Source organism: Globicephala melas, chromosome 12 (assembly GCF_963455315.2).
Source record: "Globicephala melas chromosome 12, mGloMel1.2, whole genome shotgun sequence".
Lineage (NCBI taxonomy): Eukaryota > Metazoa > Chordata > Mammalia > Artiodactyla > Delphinidae > Globicephala > Globicephala melas.
In genome coordinates, this window is record NC_083325.1 from 14,097,174 (window position 1) to 14,123,285 (window position 26,112).

Consider the following 26,112-nt stretch of genomic DNA (forward strand, 5'->3'; position numbering starts at 1 on the left):
AAGAAATTATACCCCAATAAAGATGTTTAAAAAAAAAAAAAAACCCGACAGAAAAGACCTTTTCTCGGGGTCCAAGGGAGCTGAGAAGAGGAAAGTTAATTCTTAGGCAAACAAAAAACAAAAACACAACTTCTGGGGACCCAGTCAAGAGATGGGTAGGAGACGGTGGTAAGGAGTCTTGAAAGAACTAGAAGAAAGATCTCAAACCAAAGAAGGCTTTAAATAATATAAGCACCTTTAATAATTACCTTAGAGGTGTTCTAATCTTACCTCTCTTTTAAAGCATGACTAGAGCACAGTGTAAAATGCTAAATGGATACAATCAGGCCTTGAGCCCTTAAACATTCTCATTCAGTTAGTGAAAGAGAAGGTAAAGCAAGAAAGGAGGGAAAATAAAGAAATCAGTAGTTCAGGATGGAATTTTAATTACTCAGATATTGGAAACACATCATCCTTTGAGTGGACCAGGTTTTCCCAGACCGAGTCCAGAGATTATCTTATCTGTTCTGCCTGGGCTTAAAAGAGGCAATACCTAGAAATAAGCAAGTTGAACTATCTAAATCTAGCTCTTCAGTGAGGAGAGGAACAGCTGATCCCCAATCAAGGACTCAATTCAGAGCAGAGCCAAGGGAAAAAAGCAACACCAACTTCTGAGGAGCCACACGTCTACTAAACAGAAAGAGGGCAGCTGTTCAACTCCAGCTTGTTTTTGTTTTCTAACCCCTAAGCAAGCAAGGACACACACGGCAGAGGAACAGTTTCCAGTCGAGTCTCTCCATACCCACAAGCAATACTGGTGGAAACGGCACAGAGATCCTGGCAGGCTTCTGATCACACTGTCTTACTCCTCAGCCAGAAGTCCCAGTAGACAGCATGCACCAGGCTGTGGAGTGGCTTTTCATTTCTCTTAAAATCGTTTTAGTTGGAGCACAGCTGCACAACATATTAAAAAAGACAAAGCTGGGCTCTGAAACTCACTTCTGTACCTATAATGTGCTTACCGGCCCAGAACTTTGTTTCTTCACGTATTAAAATAATTTGCCTTAAAAACTAGCTGAATGTGAGGGCTGATGACTCAAAAAGAATAAAGAAATAGAACAGGGACATGGTTATGAATATTCGCTTTCTTTGGGGAGTTACATAACTCCTGAGGAACAGTAGAACCTTATGCAATTAATTTTGTGCAAATTACCAGCTATATCAACTTAAGCCTCAAGAATGAACAAGCTGGGTTAGAAGTATTACTCAGCAAGGAAAGTTGTTTTCCAATTCCTCCAACTCTACTTCAAAAAGACCCCCAGTCAAATCCACCTCTAGTTTCAGAGGCCTGTAGGAAAAGCTAGAGTGTGGATTATTCATTTGTTACTTACCCAAATGAATAGCGTTTTTATTAAGTTTTTTTCAAGTTAATTTTCCCACACAGCTGACAATTATCAAGTCTATTTTTAAACTGTAATAGGCCTGAACCTTCTGACACACTGAAGCCATTTAGTTCTATTAATTCTAGTAAGAGAGCATCTGATAACTACCACCACTGATATTCATCCTCAAACTTAACATAAGTCGTGTGAAATACATGTGCCATTTTCTCTATAAGAAGAGTACTTAGTTCTAAATTGTGGGTGCAGCCGGACCTCCGCGTAAGCAAAGAGACTCTGCCTGGTGTTTCAGCACTGTCCTTAAATTCTTTAACTAAAAATCCCTTTTCTAGAGGTGGTGATGCAATTCCCCTTTTTTTTTTTTTTTTTTTTGTGGTACGCGGGCCTCTCACTGTCGTGGCCTCTCCCATTGCGGAGCACAGGCTCCGGAAACGCAGGCTCAGCGGCCATGGCTCACGGGCCCAGCCGCTCCACGGCATGTGGGATCTTCCCGGACCGGGGCACGAACCCGTGTCCCCTGCATCAGCAGGCGGACTCTCAACCACTGTGCCACCAGGGAAGCCCGCAATTGCCTTTTTAAAAAAATTTCAAATCTGGACTACCTGTGTGAGCATAAAATTTCAATCACTTCCTTCACTCCAACATGGATGTCACAGAAAGATAAGTAATAGGCTGAAGATAAAGCAATCATCAGATCACTTTAGATTTTATTTCAAAATTATTTTCTTAAACCAAAAACTGGGAACCACCTAAGTCATATGGTAAATGCATATAATGGAATCCTTGCAGACTTTAAAATGTTGAGAGGCACCTACACTAATGCACTGGGTAAAACTGTTGGTATGAACCCATTTGTGTAATAGTTTATCTGTGTTTCTATATACATGGAACTAAGTCCACCAAAATGTTAAAAGTAATCATTTCTGAGAAGATTTAGGGATTTTACTTTCTTCTTTGAACTTTTTTGATTGTATGAACTTTTTCTACAGTCATTTTCTCATAAGGTAAGAAGAAGATATGTACGTACTGACAACCATTTCTTACCTTCTACCAATAAAGATATGCAGAAACACTCACCATTCTGGATTTTATTGTTGCTTCTTGTACAACAGCTTTCAGTATCTACTTTTGCTGAAGACTCCTTTAAATTCTGTGACTGGCAACCTAAAGTTGAAGGTTCTACCTTTTTTTCTACACAACAATTAGGACTATTACTATTGACATCTGCTTTCTCTTCTGGCTTATTTGAAAGGACATCAGATGTGGAAGGTCCATGTTCGAGATGCTTCTGCAGTTCAGGAGTACTGGCAATTTCCAGTTCTGCCGTAGAAGAAGGCTTTGTAGGTAAGCACTCCCTAGGAAGGTCAGTCGATGATGGAGGAAAAGATTCCAAGCTGCTTTCCTGGTCAGTGTTTGTCTTCAGCTGGGTATAGCTTCCCTTTGGTTCACTCAGGGTTTTCAAGTCTCCAGTTCCAATCTGAGAGGACTTTGAAGAGAGCAACCCTACTTTGCAGACAACATCTGGTGTTCTCAGTATTTCAGGCTTCGTATTTAGACAGGAAGAAAGTTCTGGTAAAATCTGTTTATGACTTCTGAAAAAGAGTAATATGAAAACTAGCATCTAGGATCCTTTTATCTCTTCCCTACCTTCCAAAAATAATTGCTTGGTTCCCTAAAGTAACCAGTATGAAAGAGAAAAGAAAACCGCTTATATTAGAGAATTTATGATAGGTTTCTGTGGGCTAGAGTTAAAAGTAATCAGTCAATGGCTCTGCAAAAATATATTAAACACGAAGAAAAAGATAACCCTAAATCCTATTTGCATGTTCTCATAAATCCGTAACTACTTCAAGTTAGTTCTACTTCTCAAGCAAAATGAACCTTAGCTTTCCCTCAAAACAAACTGAGTATCACATGGAACCCAAATCACCAGCAGCGCAAAACCCTATCTGACTATGAACGTGTTACCAGCCTTAGCACTGGACTATTTCACTCTTGTTCGGTCAGTGATCAAGACCCAAAGCAAAGAGAAGAGCCAGCTGACCGATTACGTACTTGTACACAGAACCATCTGGTACTCCCTCCACCCCTAGTAGGGGTTATCCTTAAAGAAACTTTGTTTCTCTGAAATTCATCCTAAAGTTCTTTCCCCAGCAAGATGCAAAGTCCTTTTTTCCTGTTACACTTGTTTTCCTGCCTCTAACAAAGGATCTCATCCTGGAGAAGCTGTTCTCACTTAAGTACCCATACTAGACATCTTTGCTTGGGTACCACCGAACTTCTTACCGCTCCCCCTTTCTGCTCTGAAGACCACTCCGCCCTCCCTCTGACTGCTGTGTGTCCCTCCTCCAAGCTCTCTCCCAAGCAGCCCGCTGTCCTCCCAGTGAACCAACGTGCTCACCGACCCTCCCACCTTACTGCAGTGGTCTTCCAAGCCTACCTTTCTATACCAGTCTCTGACCCCTATCTTAGGTTTTTATCCACTGCCTGCACAGGCCACCACTCCTCCTAAGACATCCTTCCCTTCAAACTCTTCTCTCCATTAACCTTGTAGCCACTTTAAATCTCTGATTAAATTTTACATTTCTTATAACTTAGAATTCTTATAACTTATAACTTACATTCACCTATAACTTAGTAACTATGCCTCATGACTTAGTATTTTCTCTACTGCCACATTTCTCACCTATACTTGAGGTCTGGGCTGATGAGAACCACTCACTGGGACCCTGTCTCCCTCTTCTCCACACTCCCACTGACCTCAGTCTTCCATATACAACCAACCTGCGCCCTTTTCCTTGAAAGTGGACATTATTCTACAGCTGCCTGTAGTATTTCAATTGACCATTCTCCCTATATCACGTCAAGAAAGCGCCTCTTTCCTCACACCCCTTTCTTTTCTGTAACCCTTTAAATGTTGTCCTGTATGCCTACTACACTTACCACCTCTGAAGGCACCTGACCAACCTGGAAACTCTAACCTCCCTGGACAACCTGAGATACACTGAATGGCAGGTAATTACATCAAACTCTAGCTGCACTAAGAGTCTCTCTATAAACACTGAATGTAGGGTCAGTCTTGCCGCCTGAGCAATGTCAGCTCAGACAGGAAGAACCATGGCTAAAATAACCGTGCTCTGTATTACGATTAAACATTTTTCAATCATAACTACTCACCCTTGAGGAATTTTTGCTCCAAGGTTAGGTGGCGAGTTGGCAGCCTGGGGAGTATTCTGATGTCTTGGGTCCTTACTTGGCGGGGTGGCTGCAGTGCAGCCGAGCAGGATCTCCTTAAAAACTGTTGTAGGAACAGACTGTACAGGACACACACTGGGAGAGGCCTAAAAGATACCAAACCAAACAGATATTAAAAGGAAAGCCCCTAGTTGAGGCATCACGAAATGCTAGCAAGATTCAAGTTTATTCGCTCGGTTTAGTAGTAAACAAGCACACCAAAATCACCAAATAAAAAGAACAGGACGGTAGAACAAGTAATAAATCACAAATTAAGGACTTATACCTGAGAGCTATTAAATAAGTCACTCCAGCTTTTCACGAAACTTGCGTCTTCCTATAAAAGATCACAGGCTGATCTTTCAGACCTCTGAATCATTATGCCAGGAAAATGCAGCCATGTGGCAATTACTTTACTAACGCGATGCGCAGAAGTGAGCTTTTAATCAACAGTCTTCAAGTGGTGGCAGCTTCACATGCATTCAGTTCGACATTACTAAGTGCCCACCACGCACTTACTGCGTAGACTGGCAGGAGACCAGACCACATAGGACTCTTGCAGGCAGTGGTGCCTACTGGGTACCAACTTAAGCCTTTACAGTGCAATAAAGGTTGAGGACATGGTTCTTGCTGGTTTGTGGCTCATCAAGTCACAAAGGTCATCCCAAGCTGCAAAAAATATCAAGTCATGACAGGCCTGTGGGACAAAGTTAGGACACTTGTCCCCTTCCACTTTCGTGTACTTTTAACTTTACAAAAATATTAATAACGGACCAAATTCTTCCCAGTTTATACTATCCAGTTTATACTTTCCCACCATGGAAAGAGAAGGAAGAGATTAAACTCAGCTCCAGACAACTGAACAGTCTATGGCTCAACCAGGTGAAACCCATTGACCATCTTCCCCAGCCTCTTCATTATGTGCTTAGATTTAAAGTCACGTTGTCCTTTTCAATTGCGTCTCTTTCACACCACAATGACCTTTACATTCACCTTACCAAATCTAAACTTGCAAAATCTTCAAAGTTTCATCTTCTAGTAACTAACTTCTAAAATTTGATGCAGAACCTCCCTGAGTAAATTTTTAAAACCTCACAATTCTGTATACAGACTATGTAGTCTACTCATGAATCTTTTTCGCAGACATTTACTCTGACAGCCTTGAAAATACTGTCCAGTATATGCTAAATACGAATATCTGAAAAATAAGAATTTTCTTAATCACTATTACAGTTTCCGCATAGCTTCCAACTATTTCAAGGTATCAATGCTAAATCATCTGATCATATATTACACTAGGTTAGCCCAGTTTTGGTTAAATATTAGCAGCCTAGTGTTCCCCAGAAGGATTTTTTGCGGGAGGCTTTGGCTATTACAAGGACATCCTTGGGCTAGCCAACTTTACCTCTCTGGGCCTCAGCTTCCTAATCCTTAAAATGAGGAAATCAGATGTTTTTATTCATTTTATCCATTGAACTGCTCGAGCCAAAAAACCCTCCAAGTCATTTCCCATATCCGATCAATGAACCAGGAAATCTTGCCTCTATTTCCAAAATGTTTCTGGAATCTATAAATTTCTTTCCGGGCCACCATTACCACCATCTTTCCCCTAGACTACTATGTGTATACTAACTGGCCTGATTCCCTTCCATTTCTGCCTAAAACTTTTGCCTCCTATCTGAAATTTATTCTACCACAGAGCAATCTTTATAAAACATAAATCAATCAGATGATGGCACTCCACTGCCTCCAAGAATTCTACATGGTCTGGTCTCTGCCAACCCTGCCCCTCATCTCACTCCATTTGTTTACGGTGCTCCAACCATACCAGCTTCCTTTCTGGTCTTCAATGTTCTAAGCTCTTTCTTGCCTGCCCCTTTGTACTTCTATCCCCCCTGTCTGGGCAGTTTTCATGTGGTTGGCTGGTTCCATCCTTCACCCTCAAATCTGCTCAACTGTCACCTCAGTATCTCTGACCACTCTTTCCAAAGCAGTGTCCCACAAGCCACTGCCTTACGCTTTATTAGATTGCCATGTTTCTATCTTTCACTGTACTACCACACTGTGAAAATACCTTAAGTTACTTCTTTTTACTGTCAGTCTCCTCACAATGAAAAGTAAACCCCTATGGACACAGACCCTGCTCTTGTATCCACTGTTATACCTTTTAAAGCCAGGCACATAGCAGATGCTCAATAAAAAAGACTGGTGGAATGCATGAATGAATAAATGCTCTTAGCACTTAATATTTCAAAGAGCTACAACTAAGTCTTGTGAGATACCTCAAGAACCAGGCAGTAATGCTCACCAATGTCTAGCACATATTAAGTGTTCAATAAATATTTGTTGGAAAGCAGGATGGAGGAATAGAGGGAAGGGAGGAGGACTCTGCTGTTTTTACAATGGTGCCTCACCATACCGAGGAAAGGTTTTGTAGAGGAATGGCAACGACAGCACGGTGGCTAAGAACACTGGGTTTTGGTGTTAGACCCTGGTTGGAATCCAGTCTCTGACACTTCCTAGCACATTATTTAACCTCTCTAAGCTTCAGTTTCCTCCATCATAACGAGGAGTAATGAATGACAGTAATAAGAAAAAAGGAGAGTAATGAAGCATACCGTACAGGGCTGTGCTGTACCACAGTGCCTGGCACACAGATTAGCTGTCTCAGAGCAGAAAACTATCCTGAAAAGTTTCTCGGTGCAGTCACCATGTGTTAGAATTACCATAACCTGGATGCTTTTCCTCTAAGAAGATGAAGTATATCACTCTACAACTTTACTGAGGTTTAGCTCAACAGGGATAGGGCTCCGATTCCAAAACCCATCTCCATGTGCACACCACTGCATTGGCCTCTGACTTGACAAGGGTCAAAGTTTCTTCTTACCTGAAGAGTTTTCCCTGAAGGTCTTCTATACCAGTCATGGCAATAGTTCCTCCCTGCCAGCAGACGGAGATAATATAATTGAGCGTATAATGATATTCCAAAAAGGACACTGCTGGCTCACACTCCTTAGCAGACTCTCTCAATTAACCAGGCAATGTCCTAACTCTGAGGAATAGTCTGCTAGGCAGAGAAGACCTTCAAGGAGCCAGATGTCACTGGCAAACAGGTTTACCTTATCCAAAAGTATTCACCCCAGCAATCAAGAGTGTTCTCAACCTCAACCTCAACTCCTGTCGTCCAAAGAGCACCAAACTCTTTGCCAGTCCAACACATCTGGAAAGTGCAGACACAGTGAGACGTGCACCAAGGGTGTTACTGTACTCACCTTTCACTCACACATGTAAATGAACTCTCTTTCTTTCCCCACTTCTTCCTTTACCTCTCCATCTCCCCTGAAATCTAGGCTAGGCCAGTGTTTCCAGAAACTTGCCTGATTGCAAGGATCACCCAGGATATGGAAAAATATTCACAATATACTGTAAAGGAAGCTACACAAGAGTATGGCTTTTAGTTTACACACACACACACAAAAAAAAAAAAGCCTCCACAAATATACAGGAAAAAGAAAAAGAAAAAAAAACAGGAGGAAGACAGGTATTCCAAAATGTGAAGAGTGAGAGTCTCTGAAAAGTATGATTACGAGTGATGTTTCTTTTCTTTACTATGCTTTTCTGGGTTTCCTAAATATCTTTAAATGAGAATAACTTTTTTTAAAATGTAAGAATCTTTATTTTGAAAACAAGTGCAATATAAAAGGAGAATAACTTTTATAATTAAAAAAATAATAATAATTTCTAAAACGTCAATACTCAGGTAAAAATTTACCATCTCCAAATTCCTTTAGAATGTGAAGATGACTAGGATAGTTCTTAAGAGCTGAAACAGACATTTTTTTAAACATCAAATTTATTTCCACATTTTAGATGCTGAAGTTAAGGCTCAAATAGGTTGAGGAACTTATCGCCCAACCAAAGTTCAGGCTTTTTGGAAAAACAGCTTCTACTGTGTCCAGTAATCAGTAGCACACAAACCTACTGAGCTGGACAGTATGCTGACAGAGAGCAAAGACACAAGCTCCCTGCCCTTCAAGAGCGTGAGTCAGGAAGACAGGATCACTTACATACGTATATGTTACCATATTTTACAAGCACCTCCTTCAAGGTTATAAATTTACTTGCTCAATTGCCTATCACATCACGGATAAACTTGACACTTTGAAGAACTGGCACCTTCCCCAACAGGAGGTCCCCACTGACGCCAGTCCTGCTTGTACCCCAGGTTGATTTCTCCATGACCCATCAGGATGCCATTTCCTCGGGTCTGGTCCCCATCTCAACATAACATCATGTGGCTCTCCTTTTCATCTTACCGAATGTCTACAGTGATGCCTTCTCCATGGCAGGCAACATGCAATCAACTTCTCCAAACTGCCCTTTATTACCTCTACGCAAGACTGTTAACAATTTATCCAGAACAAAACCTGACAGGTTACCATTCTGCTCTGTTTCTCTTTCAGCTTCTAATACCATGGATTACTTGACAGTATCCCCTGTGAGTCTGCCTCTAAGAGGCAATAATCACTTGCCTGACATCCTCAATTTACAGTCCTTACTACATTACTTCCCCTTTATAAACTTTAAGGCAAAATGAAAAGGTAGTAATGTTAATTTCCGTAATTACCTCTTCATTCCTTCCTGAACCACCTGAGGTCAAGCCTGCACATTTGGAAGGAAGACAGAGGTATCAGACATCCTGGTTTACAAAGTTTCTCATCAAGTATCAAAGTTCCTGTGGCCTGTACACAGGCTTAAGACTCAGGAAAGCCAATCATCTTAGCCACCCAGATTCTTTAGTATTTGTGTAGCACGTGCTTGCTTTGGTTCTAGTTGATGTTGTAGTCCAGCCTGCCCTGATCCAGAGCCTTAGATGCATTCACTGATCCTGACCCATTCTCATGCCATCTCTCCTTGCCCTGCCCCCACCCAGGCTCCAAAGTTGCCTCTACAATGCTGCCAACAATCTTAACAATATCCACTTGATCAATTTTAAAATTCTAAACTCCAGGGACTTCCCTGGTGGCCCAGTGGTTAAGACTCCATGCTCCCAATGCAGGGGTCCCGGGTTTGATCCCTGGTCGGGGAACTAGATCCCGCAAGCCACAACTAAAGATCCCGCATTCTGTAACTAAGACCTAGCGCAGCCAAAGAAATAAATATTTTTAAAAATAAATAAATAAAATAAAATAAAATTCTAAACTCCAGCCTGGAGCAGAGCATCATAAAGGCGTTTTTGACAATTATAACACAGTAAACTTTCCATGTAACACAAGTGCATTTGGATACCTAAGTTGTGAGAAAAGTAATCTGTACTGTAATAGGACCTAAGGATTCAACTCAATTAAAAAAGAAAAAGCCTTAAGTTTCTTTTTTTCCCCCCAGATTTCAAAAGTTGACCCTGTCATTTATACCCTCCCTTGAGAAGTCTACCCCAGTCCCCCATCCCCTCATTAGGCTAGTCTGTAGCCTAATCTTTGGGGAATTCTGAATAAAATTGCCCCATTGTGTACACTGTGATGTCCTGAAGACATGTATCAGTAATTACAAAGCATAATAAATTAGGAAATTTGACCTAGTCTGGGATATAGGTTACAATGATTGTAGAGATGTTAGGTATGGCTTCCTGGAGGAAGCAACATCACATCAGAAAGATAAATGGAAGTTAATTAGAGTGAAGCTAGGATTAGAAGAGAAAGGAGAACAGTGAGTCCTAAGGCTGGAGAAAGCATGAGGACTTGAAGAGCTAAAGAAGGCCAGCTTCTCTACAACAGGGAGGAGAGGGAAAAGCTGAGAGCCTTAAGTTTCTTGATCCAAATCCTATTTCAGGATAGAATTAAATCCAGTACTTGAACTCAACAGTGCCATTCACAGAAGCCTGTAGTTTTCTAGGCAGAAATTAGCAATGGCAAACCAACCACTTCCTTCAAAAAGTGAGTGTGTTTGTTCACCCAATCATAAATGACCGATCAAACCTCTCAATTATTGAGGTGGGAGTCCTATTTCAACACCAAATCTACTCAGAATTCTAAGCTTCCTCCCCTCCTCTCACGCAAGGCATTCTTCTGATTTGACACACACAACTCAATTGATCTTCAAAAATACCTCCATATGGTGAAACTGTCAAATCTATTGACAATTTTCAGGAAACATCAAAACTAAAAACTTTTTCTTGACAAAAATAGTGAACCAGAAACTTATATTATCTCCATCTGCTTGAGTATAGAAATTACGGCCAAGATCTGGGACTAGCAAAGAGCAGACACAACAGCACAGAAGAGCAGAGCAGACAGCTTTATTACCACTAGACAAACTGGCCATGCACTGTGAGAATTAGAGAAAGGTTTACGCAAGTGACAAAAATAAATCAAGTTACCTCAGAGCAAGATTTTGCTTGTTTGGAAACCAGGCTTCCATTATTCTCAGAAGATTTGCGTTTTATAGCCCCAATTCTTGTAGAATTACCTAAAATATTTAAAAACAGGTAAGTTGGCGTCCCTGTCTCTCTTACTGTGAGAAGGATAAAGGGGAAAGGAGAACAAAGATTTTAATCAAACAGTGTGTCTTACCACATGTCACAAAGTTATCATGTACAACTTCAACATGAATCAGTGATGGATCGACAATTTTCAGTGCTGGAATCTTAAAAACAAATAAATAAAACAAAGATACTAGGAAATTTTAAAATGCTCAGGAACACACCAGAAATTAGCTCTATCAACCTAACAGTAGGGGCTTCTGGGACTTCCCTGGTGGCGCAGTGGTTAAGAATCCGCCTGCCAATGCAGGGGACACGGGTTCGAGCCCTGGTCCGGGAAGGTCCCACATGACACGGAGCAACTAAGCCCGTGCGCCACAACTACTGAGCCTGCGCTCTAGAGCCCACGAGCCACAACTACTGAGCCCGCATGCCACAGCTACTGAAGCCCACGCGCCTAGAGCCCATGCTCCGCAACAAGAGAAGCCACCGCAGTGAGAAGCCCACGCACCACAACGAAGAGTAGACCCTGCTGGCCACAACTAGAGAAAGCCCGTGCGCAGCAGTGAAGACCCAATGCAGCCATAAATTAATTAATTAATTAAAATTTATTTAAAAAAACAAATAATAGGGGCTTCTTACATATAACTGCTTTTTAAAATAATTGTTTTTTTCTACTCTGATATTTTAATATAAAATAATAAAGGTGTTTAGCTCCTATAAGGTACTATAATTCCTTTGTGTAATTATCTTTCCCTGTCAAGTTATCTTACACACAATTATCATCATCCTTACCTCCTCACAGTTGACTTGAAGAGTTTTTGATGTTGGGTTTCCATTTACAATGGTTGCAGAAAACCACTGAGTAGATGGGTCCAAGCTATAAATTTTTACTTCTGAACCAACTAAGTTTTTGTCGCCTTAAAAAATAAAAAGTAAAAAAAGTCCTTAGAGCAATATGCATTATCTCCCAACAGCACCATTATCCAGGATAATCTTTTCCCAAGTCTTTAAAAATGCAGTAGACAAAAAGTAAACATTAAAAGGTACTGCTATAAGTGCAAGAAGACAGACATTTCAGCAAAGCTAGGAGAAAATTTAAACTGTATTTTTAAGCTTCACTTTTCTACTGATTTATCTCAGACTTGCAATATATTTCTTCTAGTATTTGTATGAGACCATGTAGTATCAGATAACACATTGAGACGTAACTCATTCTCCTCTGCAGTTTTAGAGGATCCAAATTCAGGAACCTCAGCAAAACTGCTAAGTCTGATAAAATACTTACAATTGTGAAATTGACCAAGAAAATCAATAACAGTAAATGGCAAGATCAAGCTTACCAAATTAATGCTTTATTAATTTTATAAAACTGAAATTCCAAACATATCAAATTCCATGTCAAAATATAGCTGAGCTTGTTTAATACCTACTTCACTTTTATAGTCTTCACATGATCCCTGAGCTCTCCAAATTTCAGAGGCTTTAGAATACATTACAGAATAAAGTCCTCCACTCACCTAGTTGCATGGGAAAAGCAGCAAAAGAATTTCTAACACATTAGAATTTTTAATGAGCAAATGAGTGAGAAGGGCTAAATCATAGCTTCTTACCTTGTAAAAGATGGCTTTCATCCAAATGTTTCACAATCAAAGCTTGAAATTCTTTACTGACATTCTGATTATCGATAAGCGAAAGTCGAAGATTGTTTACATCCTGAAAAATGGAAAATCATTACATTTTAAGGTAACAAGAAGAGTTGTTTAGTTTAAATTCCAGTGGATATTTCAATCAGTTTAATCACAGGGATTAAAGTAGTGTCAATTAGCCATTTGATGGCAGCAAACCATTGCAACTCCAATGGATTAGACTGGTCAAGTAGCAGGAAACCATCAAACCATCACAAATATAAGGCAGACAGAAGTGAAGTCACCCCAAGCTAAGAGCAAGACAATACTAAGAGTGGCTCAAATTTTAAATATAATAAGCAAACAAACTAGCTAGTCAGTTCATGTCAAAAATACTCTGTATCCCAAACTCTAGGGAAATTAGGGAAATCACAGCTCCAAATGCAAGGGGCAAAAGACACATACACAGAAATCACTTAGATCCATAGTGTCAGTTCATTGAAATTGCTGTTTTTAACAAACATCATTTCACACAGATTCATTTCCCCTAACTAGAATTCCAAATGCATTCTTGTTTACGAAGAGGGGCGTGGGGGGGGAGGAAGGACAAAATCTGAATGAATAGCGTTAAGCCTTCAGCTAGCCAGCTTTGAAACATTCAATTCTTGGCAGCTCTAGTTTTGGCACTATTCCACAGTGCTCTGGCTTTGTGTGTACACTCAGTTATGATAAATGTATACAGACTGTCAATAGGAGGAACCTGCCAAACCCAAACTGCATAGCACAGAAGCCCTTCCAATATCAGGCCTTCATGCTTTTCTGCATGTGAAATGGGTACACAGTGGCCAAAAACAGTTCATCCGTTTCTCCCATTGGAAAGAACAGTCTTTTAGAGAGGCCATGCTGGAAAAATTTCTTAAGCCAAATAACATTAGACTTGAACTAGGGGTTTCATAAGAGCTCAACATTAATAACCAGAACGGGCCATGTGTTTGGTTTTTTTTTTTTCATGCTACTGCAATTTCAAAAAATTTAAATGTGTTCTCCAATTCCTACTACAAGGTAAAATATCACGTCAGTGGGGCGGGCCACAAAGGGCTCTTAAATAAATAAAACTTACTGACCTTTTTCAACCTCAAGAAACAAAACTGAAAAGGTTAAACACATGAAAGATATAAAACAGAACTGTCCTGAAAACAATGCTAAGAAGTAAATACTGCTCAGTGAAGCAGACATCCACAGCCCCTGCTGTATGTTCCTTGGTCCTTAAGAGCAGTCATTCTGCCTTTTAATGTAGGAAAAATATCAAGATGCCTATTTGACATATGAAGATAACTTGTGTCTGCAATTAAGTAAAAGCATCTTCCTCTGTTCCATTTACTAAACATTATAGAATAGGGTTCAGAGTGTGAATCTTGTTTTCACTCACTTCGAGGACATGGAAGTAAAAGTAAGACTTGCGCAGAGAAAAGTCAATGCCAAGTCAATGACCCTTGGTCCTAAACTGTCTTTCAGCAAATAAACTGGTTTAATTGTCCTACAGGCCATAGAAACAAGTCAGGTCACAAAACAGAAGTGGTTAAAGGGGATGACTAAGTTTCACAAATGACATATAAAAAAAACAGTGTTAGGGCTTCCCTGGTGGCGCGGTCGTTGGGAGTCCGCCTGCCGATGCAGGGGACACGGGTTCGTGCCCCGGTCCGGAAAGATCCCACATGCTGTGGAGCGGCTGGGCCCGTGAGCCATGGCCTCTGAGCCTGCGCGTCCGGAGCCTGTGCTCCGCAGCGGGAGAGGCCACAACAGTGAGAGGCCCGCGTACCGCAAAAAACAAAAAACATAAAAAAACCAATGTTATCATAAGACCAACATTATTCCCAAGGTAGTGATCTGTGGCAGTAATCTGTGTGTTCTTCCCCTCTCTCCCAACATTTTTACAATAAAGGAAAAAATCACACACGAGCAAGAACCAAGAGCCTAAATGTTGTGAAGAAAAAGGAGGGAGTTCTGCAAGCTAATTGGAAAGAATATGAATGAACACACACACACACACACACACACACACACACACGATTTACACTGTTTGTGGTAGTTATGTTAAGTCACCACAAACACTGAATTAGTGAATACTGAACCATTCCTAGGGGAAAGATGGGGTTAGGTTCCTTCAAGCCTCTGGTCACAATACTGTCGTCAACCAATCAATACATAACCTTGTTTTATGTGTTTCTGTTGAAAACCACATTATTTAGTATATATTGCTGCAATGCTAACCTCGAACCCATGGCCACTATACCTCACAGCTGAATGAAGCTTATCTAACACATGTATTTTCTCCCTAAGACACATCACAGCCTCGTTGCACTTAGAACACTAGAGAGCACTTCAGCACTACCCTTGGGGCCATTTTAAAGAGTGAAATCACCAACGAAAAAGCACAAAAATGCAGTACTAAATAGACCTTGAAAAGGACACTTGTTTACAGTAGAAGAGACGAAGTAAGAAGGCAGAATGTCACCTTATTCAAGCTCAGCTGGGAACATGTGTCAGACAACTGAAAATCTTCACCACTGTGCACATGTCTGTGAATGACCATGAAAGCACCAAAGTACTGACTGGGGGGTTACAAATATATTTTAGCAAGTAAGCAAGTTCCCAAATACAGAATCCTTAAATAATCAGGACTGACATATATATATACATACACAGATATATGTATATATATGAATGATAGTCTTAGAAATAAGCTTCATATCACCTAGGTGTTTCTATACACACACATCATCAACTGTAGTACGTTTGTCCTTCCAACCCCAAATAAACAGCACCAACCCAACGGCTAACACTAAGCAATGATGTCTGACAACTTAACTGCTCATAAGATGGGTCCTTTTCTCTGTTAGGTATCTGAATGAGAGCAATCAACATCAATATGTTAGTTCTCATATTCAAGGAGTCTGTCTTTCTATTTTTAGGGTTTAATATCGTTTCCGTGTTTTACCTGTATAGGCTTTAAAAGGTCTTTAGAAAGAAATACTCTTTGTTGATCTCCTAAAAAGCGAATAGACGTTATGGATCCCAAACCAGCTTTGTCCAGCAGAGGTCTGTACATCTGAAACAGAAGAAAATGCTTTGGCATCATAACTGCTGCTGGCGTAATTCTGAAAACGGGGACTGGCAATATTCCATACACGTGGAGAGAGATAAAGCCATTCAGTCGTTTATTTACTATCAGTATCTCAATAATAACTATTCATGCAACCACAACAGGAGCACGTAATTTCTACCAGAATCAATAACTTAAATGCGATACACATTTGAGAGTCATTAACATATAGGTCTGGGGCCACAGATGTATGGCTTCCCCCAAATTTATGCAAAATATTGCTTTATGTACATTTTTGTGGGGAGACAGGGCCATGTTTTTAGCAAATTCTTAATAGATGGGGGAAAAAATACAAAGAGCAAAATACAACTTTAAACAAAACCCGACACCACTCAAAAACCTCCAGCAGCTCTTCTCACCCATGGGCAAAATCTTAACTTTGCTCATACGGGCATGCAGGCCCTTCACAAGCTGGTCAGCCTTTCAATCATCCTGTTAGCCTTTCAACTATCCAATCTTCCCCTTCCTCCTTCAAGCCCCAGCTCATGTCTCAAATAGCCTGAACTGTCCTCTCCTGATCACTATTTTCCTTTAACCGCACCAGACTTATGGTGTGGAAATGGCAGAGTCATATACTGACTGCTAGCATCTTTAAAGCCAAAGAAATATGAGCCAGGGGGAACCTTAAAGATCATGAGACCCCAAGTGGAAACCCTCACAGGGGCCAGGCAACAGCTACTTTTTAGCTTCAGCCCACTGTTGCAACAAGGAACTGCTATGAGGCTCCAGTGTTGCCATATCTTGCCATTTCTCCAAGAAAAACTGGAACTCTAGATTTTTAAGGACATTCTCTACATTTTTTAAATGTAGACAACTAATTTAGATTTTCTTAAAACACTGTGAGGGTCAAACCAAAAAGATCTGTATGTCTGTATATATCTGCTGGTTTCTAACCACTGACCTAGACTAGACGTTCCCCACATGACCTCCACCCCCGACTTTTCAAGTGAAGAAACTGAGGCCCAAGAAAAGTCAAGGGTCAGAGTTGCAGGGCTCCTAGCAGGGCTGACAGGAGGTTCTGGGGGTTCTTCTGAATCTTCTACACTGTCATATCTCTGTACTATTATTTTCCAGAGGACCAAATATAGGCATTACGTATAGATTTTCCCTGTTTCATTCATAATGGGTGAAATACCCTCTTCTCAGGAGTTCAAATAAGCCCGAGTTTTACTCACTATCGCAGGCCACTGAACAATTCGCTCAGAAACTTCAGGAGACTTTCGTTCAGCCAAAACCAAGTTATGTTCCACTAAAAAGGCTCTCCTTAGAAGGCTGTAGACGTCTATCCATCTTCTCTTCCTCCAAGATTCCCCATCAAACTCCACACACACCTAAGACAAACAAAATTGAAGGAAAGCAGACTTGATTAACAAAAATAAACATGAAAAATGCCTAAGTTGAATTATACCCTCACCATTCTACTCGAGTCTTGTATCTGAATACGCTGCCCCCAACTCCTGCTCTCTTACTTCCCTTCTAAACCCACAATAAACTAACCAGATCTGTTAGAACCAATGAGCTTTGGCTCCCAAACCACTCTGGGAAGCAGAGTCAAGGGATGTGGAGACCAGTCTCTGCCCTCAAAGTAACCTCTGGGAAGCCTTCACAAAAAAGAACCCCCGTGTAGAAGGTTTTTACATATGTTAATTAGACATCAGAGCTTTGAGAATTCAAAGACAGAAATCTGAAATCCAAAGTACTTCTCGCAGGGCATTGTAATTCTATGTTGACACTGTCAGTGAGTTTAAGATGACCGCCCATCACACAATCCACCACTGGCTTCTGAAGCCCTCTGGTAGCAGTAGGACTCGGCACCAGGCGCTTTCAACACCTTGAGTTGAATAAACTGGGAAATTACCTCAGAGTTTGAAATCCGAGACAACTTTGCTACATATAGAAACGAGTAATTGATAAAGGACCCCAGAATTTTCCAAAACTACCTCTAACTTCTTACATGAAAATTAAACTACCTTTGAAATACTATTTTCCAAGTAACTATGAAGTTTTCTGCTTCTGATCTGCAAAATACCTTTTAGCCCTAAAGTTAAAACCCTTATAATTTGTAGATATTTTAAAACATAAAAAAAGAATTCAGTCCAAAAGTGGGTCTCTGACAGTAACCCATAAGTAGGAATCAGTCACAAAACCTTAAAAGTCATATAAACGTACCAAACACCTTAGCTTCCTTAACCCATTATGAATACGCTACCGTTTCATTTACTCTAAGTCTTTTAAAATGTTTCTTATGTTTTAACTGAGATACAATAAACTCCCTCAATATTCAGTGTAAAAATCACTATTTTGGGCTTCCCCGGTGGCGCAGTGGTTGAGAGTCCGCCTGCTGATGTAGGGGACATGGGTTCATGCCCCGGTCCGGGAAGATCCCACATGCCGCGGAGCAGCTAGGCCGCTGAGTCTGCGCGTCCGGAGCCTGTGCTCCGCAACCGGAGAGGCCACAGCAGTGAGAGGCCCGCGTACCGCAAAAAAAAAAAAAAAATCACTATTTTAATTTGATTTAAAAGCTCTCCTCTTAATAGAGTGATGTCTCATTTTTGGTTTCAAAGAATTAGTTAATAAATCTATCAACACTTCATAATTTCATAGGCAATCATATCTCCCTTTTCAACCTTTAACTTAAAAAAGTTTATTTAATTTCCATTTATTCATCAGAACCCAATTCAAAAATCCTTTCCTCAAGCCTTCCCTTACCAAAGAGCCCCTCTCTCTCCCAAGAGAAGTCCCTTGTTAATTGTACTCAAAACTCTGTACTCTTCTTTTGTAGCACTATTCCACATTTTGAATTATTTATTTGTGGTCAACTGACTGACATATTAAAAACTCTAATCGGTCAAAGTCTGTCTTCTTTAACTTACCATGTATTTCATCAGTCAGTACTCGAATACTTGTTGAATGAATAAATTTCTCTCTGAATTGGGCTCTTACCTTGTTTCTCTCATCCATTTGGAAGGCAGGAAGTTCCCAACTGATATACCACTAGCCTCAATCCCAAACTTTTCCAGTTTTATGGCTATAGACTAACAATCTTTAAAATCAATGAAATTTGAGACCCATCCTATCCTTCTCCCTCAACCACAAAATATGCACCCCTAATTTCCCAGGCAACTTCCCCTGAGAAGCTGCATATCTTCTTGGTATGGCAGGCTTTTAACCTTGCAGTTATTACAGAATAAGCGTAAATGTGTTAAGCACCTACTATGTGACAAGGCCCTGCGTACTCCACCTTGGTTCTATGTATTCCATCACCATAACCAACCAGTGGTCCTTCACATCGGGCTTCAGAGACTGCCCATCTTCCTTTCTGTTTGCCTAGTCACAGAATCCAGGTCCTCTGACATCTCCCCTAGTCTTTTTGCCCCACAGCACATCAACCTCAAACCCAACTTAGCTTTGGATGACAGTTTTCCCATCAACATAGTGTAAGAGGAATGCACATCTACACACATCAGAATCAGAGAGATCTGGGTTTGAATACCAGCTATGTTGAAGCTTTCTTAGAATGATTTTACATGCATAAAATAAAATATGTAGAATTACAAAGGAAACCAATTAACTGTACCCAGGTCAAAAAGCTAAGCTCTCTGAATCTTGTGTTCTGGTAGCTTCAAAATGAAAGTACTAAGACCCACCCTTCACTGAATTGTTAGGTAGATTTTAAAGGCAATTTATGTTAAGTATCTGGCAAGGAGACTAGGTAAGTTTTTTTTTTGCGGTACGCAGGCCTCTCACTGTTGTGGCCTCTCCCATTGTGGAGCACAGGCTCTGGACGGGCAGGCTTCAGCGACCATGGCTCACGGGCCCAGCTGTTCCGCGGCATGTGGGATCTTCCCGGACCGGGGCACGAACCCGTGTCCCCTGCATCGGCAGGTGGACTCTCAAACACTGCGCCACCAGGGAAGCCCAAGACTAGGTAGTTTTAAGACCTCCGTGGTAATTCAAATCTTAATTTATCAGAGTATCACTTCTTCAGTTAGGAATGGGAGGAGGAAGACTTCAATATGATTATCTAACATCTACTCAGAAAAAAAGTAATCTAAGATCTTAAGTGGCTTCCCAAAACGTATGCAATATCACAGTTCTTATCATATCTATAAGCTATCTATAAAGCTTATGATCAACCCTAAACCAAATTTTAGACAAGCTGCCTCTTTATATCTCAACTATTTTAACATAAATTTATTTATTTATTAATTATTTATTTTTGGCTGCATTGGGTCTTCATTGCTGCACATAGGCTTTCTCTAGTTGCAGCGAGCAGGTGCTACTCTTTGTCGCGGTGCATGGTCTTCTCACTGTGGTGGCTTCTCTTGTTGCGGAGCACGGGCTCTAGGCATGCGGGCTTCAGGAGTTGTGGCACACGGGCTCAGTACTTGTGGCTCACAGGCTCTAGAGTGCAGGCTCAGTAGTTGTGGCGCACAGGCTACGTTGCTCTGCGGCATGTGGGATCTTCCCGGACCAGGGCTCGAACCCGTGTCCCCTGCATTGGTAGGCGGATTCTTAACTGCGCCACCAGGGAAGTCCCTATGTCTCAATTTTTGAGTAATCTGAAAATTAAGTTTAGTTCTTTAAAAATAAATAAATTTAGTTTTTTAAAAATAAATAATACTTTGAAGTATTAGGCTGTGTTGGTCAAAACTTCACATTTAAAAAGATGACTTTTAAGGGGCTTCCCTGGTGGCGCAGTGGTTAAGAGTCCGCCTGCCGATGCAGGGGACACGGGTTCATGCCCCGGTCCAGGAGGATCCCACATGCCGCGGAGCGGCTGGGCCCGTGAGCCATGGCCGCTGAGCCTGCGCTCCGCAGCGGGAGAGGCTGCAGCTGTGGGAGGCCCGCGTACCGCAAAAAAAAAAAAAAAGATGACTTTTGAAAAAATATAATAAAACCAACAAGTTGTGAGCTTTCTTCAACGTTCTTTAAAAAGTTTCCTGTTTATCATAACTACATATCTTTCATTTGTGCCTTGAGGTCTGAAGTTCTATATATAAGGACACACACACCCCGCACCAAAAGCCTCTTTTACAGAAATTTCTATTTAAGAAAAACAACGGTAAGAATTCAAATTCAGGGGGAACTAATGTGATTTGACCAAGCTCCTGCAAAGTGACAGATACGACTAGTTCTCATTCTAAATGGTGTTCTTTCCTCCACAATCCCTTGGTCCACAAAGGAGATGTTATCTGTGCTGTCTGACTCCAAAGGCCAGAAAAAGGCCTATTAATTACAACTTACTACCTATAATTCCCAAATTTCCTATTTAAAAAATAGGGCATTTTGTAAATACGTGCCTATTAGCTTATAAAATTTCTTGACCAGATGTTGGATATTTCAAGTTAATTATTTCAAGCTGTTCTTCCCAGAAAGATAAATCTCTTTCCTTTAAGATATATGAATTAATATTATCTAATCAAGCTAATCTCAAAACCTCCACTTTTAGTATACACTAATCTTACCTGAGTATATGATTTTGAAAACTATCAGAATAGCCAAGTAAAATGTTTCCAAGTTTAAAAGTAGGCACTTACACAATGGCATGGTTTTTAATCACGAAGTTTTTAATGACATTCTACTCTATGCCCAGTACTACGGTACAGAATATCACTTATTTCACTGCTTCACAAATTAGGAATTAATTCATTATGCTTCTATTTATGTCTTCTTACACCTAGACTCTTATCTAAAATCCCAGAGTCTAGCATTCAATTATAGGGGTAAACACTTTTTATTATTACACTGTACTAAGTTTCTCATTTTACATGGGTTGACTGTCAACAGAATCCACCAACATTCAAGCTTCAACTGTATGCAAGGATGAAAAAACTAGGCATTGATTGGTCAAGGTATCCAACTGCCAAAAAGGGCTTTAACAGCAGCAAATGGTACATATAGTTGGCAAGTACTACTCATCTGCTAAGGACATCCCAAAGAACTAAGAAGGGGCAGAAGACTCAAGGAAAAAGTAGGTTCAAAGCAAGGAAAAGACTTAGACAAACAAGTTGGGGAAGGAGGGCATTCCCAGCATGCGTAGAACAAAGTCAGTTAAGAAGCAGTCTGCCTCACACTCAAGTAGACAGAGTAGCACAAAAATAAGGTTGAAGAAGTCCTTATAATCACACCTAATTAAGATCTGTTGTTATCCAAGTTAAAGAGAATGCCAATGCTCCATTGGAAGATAATTTCTGAACTGCTTTTCTATATACGAGTAATAATTTTATGATTCCTTCATCTGTTCAAATATTTTAGCAAAAACTACATGCCAAGCAATGTTCTCAGTGCTGGGGATACTGAACCCAGCAAAATAGAGTTGCTCTAACCTCACTCTATCTGAATATTAAAGCCTAGTGTTTAAGGTCTGGGGACAAACTTCGGCAAGTTATTTAACTTGTTTAAGCCTCAATTTCTAACACTAAAAAATGTGGTTTACTATCTAGGATTTTTGTGAGGATTAAATCAAAGTATTTACTGCATGATAAGTATCTATTATGTCTTCACCTAACTTCTTTGTAATCAACTACTAAACATTGTATCTGAATAAGTGACTTTGTTACAAAGTCTTTCTCTAGATGAAACAAATCTATTATGTCTTCACCTAACTTCTCTGTAATCAACTACTAAACATTGTATCTGAGTAAGTGACTTTGTTACAAAGTCTTTCTCTAGATGAAACAAAGTTAACAAGCCTTGGTCTCATTCATTTCAACCTCAACTAAGGAAGCAAGTCAGTCTAGACAGACTTGTACTTCTATTAGTACTAAAACAGTTGCACACTACTTGAATTTCATTCATTCATATTCATTGCAGCCCCCCCAACCCACTCCCAAAAACTCAATATCCCTAAGCCCAGGTCTTAGGCATTGTCTTAGTTACTCAGTTCCTGCCTGCATCTGGCCAAACACAATAGGTTTCAATGTTTCAAAAACTGTGTTTTTGCTAACACAACATATCCTTAAACTTACACCAATTACTTTATCTGCTACTCAATTAAGGAATGCAGCAATAAATCATGATTCAAAAAGAGAAACTGAGTAGATTTCTTACATGAGGGCTGAGTTGTGAAGTCTGTAGGTAAAGCAAAAAATCCACTATAGTCAAAATTGCTTTTGAATTAAAATCCCTGTCGTCTCCAGGTTAGGCACCTTAGTGCAGTGAAGACACACATAGCCAAACGTGGATTCCAATGCTCCCTCTGTCACTTAGTAGCTAACTATGCAAGTCTGGACAAGATTTCCTTTCCTAAATCTATTTCTTTATTCTGAAAATGAAGATACCACCACCACTTCAAAGGCTGGGGGTGGGGGAGATGTGGAGATTTAAAAGAACACACATAAAGGACCTCCTAGGTTCCCTTCCTAACCCAACGGGTCTGCAATCACTGCTGAGTAAGGAAACACCTAGTCTCTCATCATCTGCCAAAGAACTAAAGACTGTAAGGATTAATCTTGTTTCCACTCAAATCGGGTAAAAACAAATGCACTACAGAAAATTTTACTTGGCAGGTGAAATGAACCGCCGCAACTATGACTGAAATCTACTACACAAAGCCCATTTTATTGAGAAAGATGATTAGCCTAAGCAAATAGGCTGTACCACATTACCTTCTTTCTGTAAACATCAAAACGCACCTTGCTAGGAGTGAAACCAAATTTCACAGTGTACGACAGGAGTCCTCTGGTGGCAGAGCCTTTGATCAGGGAGCACGATGATTAAGAAGGTGGGCTCAAGGGTCAAAACTTTCTGGGTCAGAACACAGGTTATGCCAATTCCTTGAACAGTGTTTCAGCAATCAACACATATTCAACTGCCAATGCGAAAACTTGCTTCCCTTATTTGAGCAGTTTTCAAGAAAAAGCAAAGATAATGACCAAGTGAAGATACTAAAACATATCCGTTACCCAGGATGGAAAGCTCTTCTGTTCTGACAAGCTTCCTTCAAGTTATCACCCCTTCGGAGTCTTTGTTGGGGACCTTTTTTCAGTTATTTTTGCACAAAGGAGTCTTTGTTGGTACAATGGCTTCCTCACTGGTAGTTTCCACACAATCCTTTCACACCAATACTTCTATTAGGGAGTACGATCAGAATTCATCTCTTTTTGAAAAGATCTAACTGAAAAAGGTTCTGCGTGCCATTCTGATTAAAAATCACTGGCCGCACTCGTTCCCATTTCTCTCCCTTCCCTCAAACACCCAAATGGAATATTTCAAAGCCATCCCTCCAACACACCATATAAGGGGCAGCTCCACCCCAGCCCTCCATATATGGTCATATCCCACACCCACTCACAGACTCATCAGAGACAACCAGGAACCCACTCCTGCCCTGACCCACCATATACGGACAAATACCCACCTTAATATACTGAAGAGAATTAAGCTCCTTCCTCTACACTCACACTTCTAAGTCTGAAAGTTTAAGAAGTTGGGTGAAGAAATTAGAAGGAACAAACAAAAAACCCGACTGAAAGCACTTCTAAGCACTAGTGCTCAATTCTCAATGATTCCTAACGTCACCCACTTGCCCAACTTAATATTAACAACACTCCCCCTTCGGAGAAATCATCGTACAGCCCTGATAAGGCACAGCGCGTGCAATAACTAATCATGTCTGAGCAACCCTAAGCCCATTATTAAACACGGGCAACTCTAAGCCAAACACACCTCGCTCTACACACCATTTCAAAGACTTTCAAGGTCTACTTTTCTGCACCTTCAGATCAGATGCCAACTTTCTGGTCGCCTTTTCAGAAAAAGGGAGGGAGGGTTGCTGGCTGTCTCGTTACCAAGGTAACTAGGAAACGTCCGACTGCCGAGGCCCGGGAGCCGGTTTTACCTTCAGATCCTTCTTAGTAACGTCGGTGTGGGAGACGGCTCGAATGGTCCCGGAGAGCCAGGGCCACTCGGCGACGCGCTCCAAGTCCCAGCTGTCGTGGCCGCCGTCGCTGCCGTCGGCTGCGGACAGACTGAGGAATCGCTTCCCTACCAATACTGGCCAACTTTCTCCGAGCGTGAGCACCATGGTTCCAACGCTGCAGGAAGGGCTCCTCCCTGCAAAAACACAAAAACAAAATGCAACGGGGGCGGCCGGCGGGAGGGGGCCGGGAAGAGAGGTCGGTGGGGGAGGCCAGGGCGGAGGAAAGGGTCCTAATCCCGATCGGAGGAGGGGACCCCAGGCGGCGGCGGGTGAGACGGAGGACCCGCACCCGATCTCTCCACCCGCGCCCTTCCCGCCCCCCGATCCCTCCCCCACCGCAAACACTGGCCCAAGCGTCGCGTGACCCTGGCTCTCCCAAGTTTCGCTTTTCCAAAACCTGAAACCTAAATGCAGACAGAGTGAGGGGAGAATTATTTGTGGCTTAAGTGGATTTGAAAGTGTTCGCCCCTCACCCCGGAAAAGAAAAGGCCCCGAAGCAGAGGCCCCGTCCCAGGCGGCCGGGTCCCCGCCCCGGGCAGCCCCGCGGGAGGGGCGAGCCCGCCGTTCCGCACTTGCCCCGCCGCCCCGCCCCGACACCCTTCTACTCGGCCGCAGACCCCCAGCCTGCGCCGCGGCGCGGGGGCGGCGGGGCCGCGGGCTTGGCGCCTTCACCTTTCTTCCTCCGATCCCTTCAGCCGAGGCCGTGGCGCTCTTACCCCGCCTCCCGCCTCCCGCCTCCCTGAGTCACCGGCGGCGGCCACCGCTTCCAGCCGCCCAGCCGACTCTAGCTCTCTGACTTGGTTCAAGAGCTCTCACAAGACACGCACAGGCTCCCGGGCCCGCCCCCTCGGAGCCGCTTCCATCGCTCATTGGCTGGGTCCAAGGAGCTGGGCGAGATTCGTGGGGAAGGAGCCCATCGCCATTGGCCGCCCCGGCGAGGGCGGGGCGAGAGAAAAAAACAATTCCTCGGCTGCCTCCTCCCTTTCCCCTCCCCCTTCCGACTCTCGGACGACCCCCATTAGGTTAAAGTACACCGAGCGTAAGCGAGGGATCCCTCCGCCACAGCCATTCTTTCCATTTGTTGCCTTACGGGATGCAAAAAAGTCCAGAGAAATCGGTCATCAACTTTAGGACCCAGAGGAAAATTGCAGTGGTGCACAGATAAGACTGAATGGCGAACCCCAGGGCTGTAAGTGCTTATTGGATTGCTTTTCAAGTGCGTAGGCTGTCGACCGAAGATAGGCTTTTCACTTGGCGGAAGAATCTCACAGGAAAGGGGTGAGGGCGGTGCAGAGTCAGCGGGGGAG

At 41.9% G+C, this 26,112-nt stretch overlaps 1 protein-coding gene across 1 annotated transcript in view; it reads right to left on the minus strand.

Moving 5' to 3' along the window:
- The window catches only part of KDM3A (lysine demethylase 3A), a 65,458-nt gene extending 39,865 nt beyond the window's left edge, over positions 1 to 25,593 (minus strand). The window contains exons 1-10 of the mRNA XM_030837441.2: positions 25,478 to 25,593; positions 24,725 to 24,939; positions 17,058 to 17,213; positions 15,718 to 15,828; positions 12,705 to 12,807; positions 11,887 to 12,011; positions 11,183 to 11,255; positions 10,990 to 11,078; positions 4,557 to 4,720; positions 2,457 to 2,971 (exon numbers count right to left, since the gene is read on the minus strand). Coding sequence (XP_030693301.1) covers positions 2,457 to 2,971; positions 4,557 to 4,720; positions 10,990 to 11,078; positions 11,183 to 11,255; positions 11,887 to 12,011; positions 12,705 to 12,807; positions 15,718 to 15,828; positions 17,058 to 17,213; positions 24,725 to 24,910 — 1,522 coding nt within the window. The 5' untranslated portion in view covers positions 24,911 to 24,939; positions 25,478 to 25,593. The remainder of the gene's footprint in view (positions 1 to 2,456; positions 2,972 to 4,556; positions 4,721 to 10,989; positions 11,079 to 11,182; positions 11,256 to 11,886; positions 12,012 to 12,704; positions 12,808 to 15,717; positions 15,829 to 17,057; positions 17,214 to 24,724; positions 24,940 to 25,477) is intronic.
- Positions 25,594 to 26,112: the final 519 nt, after the last annotated feature.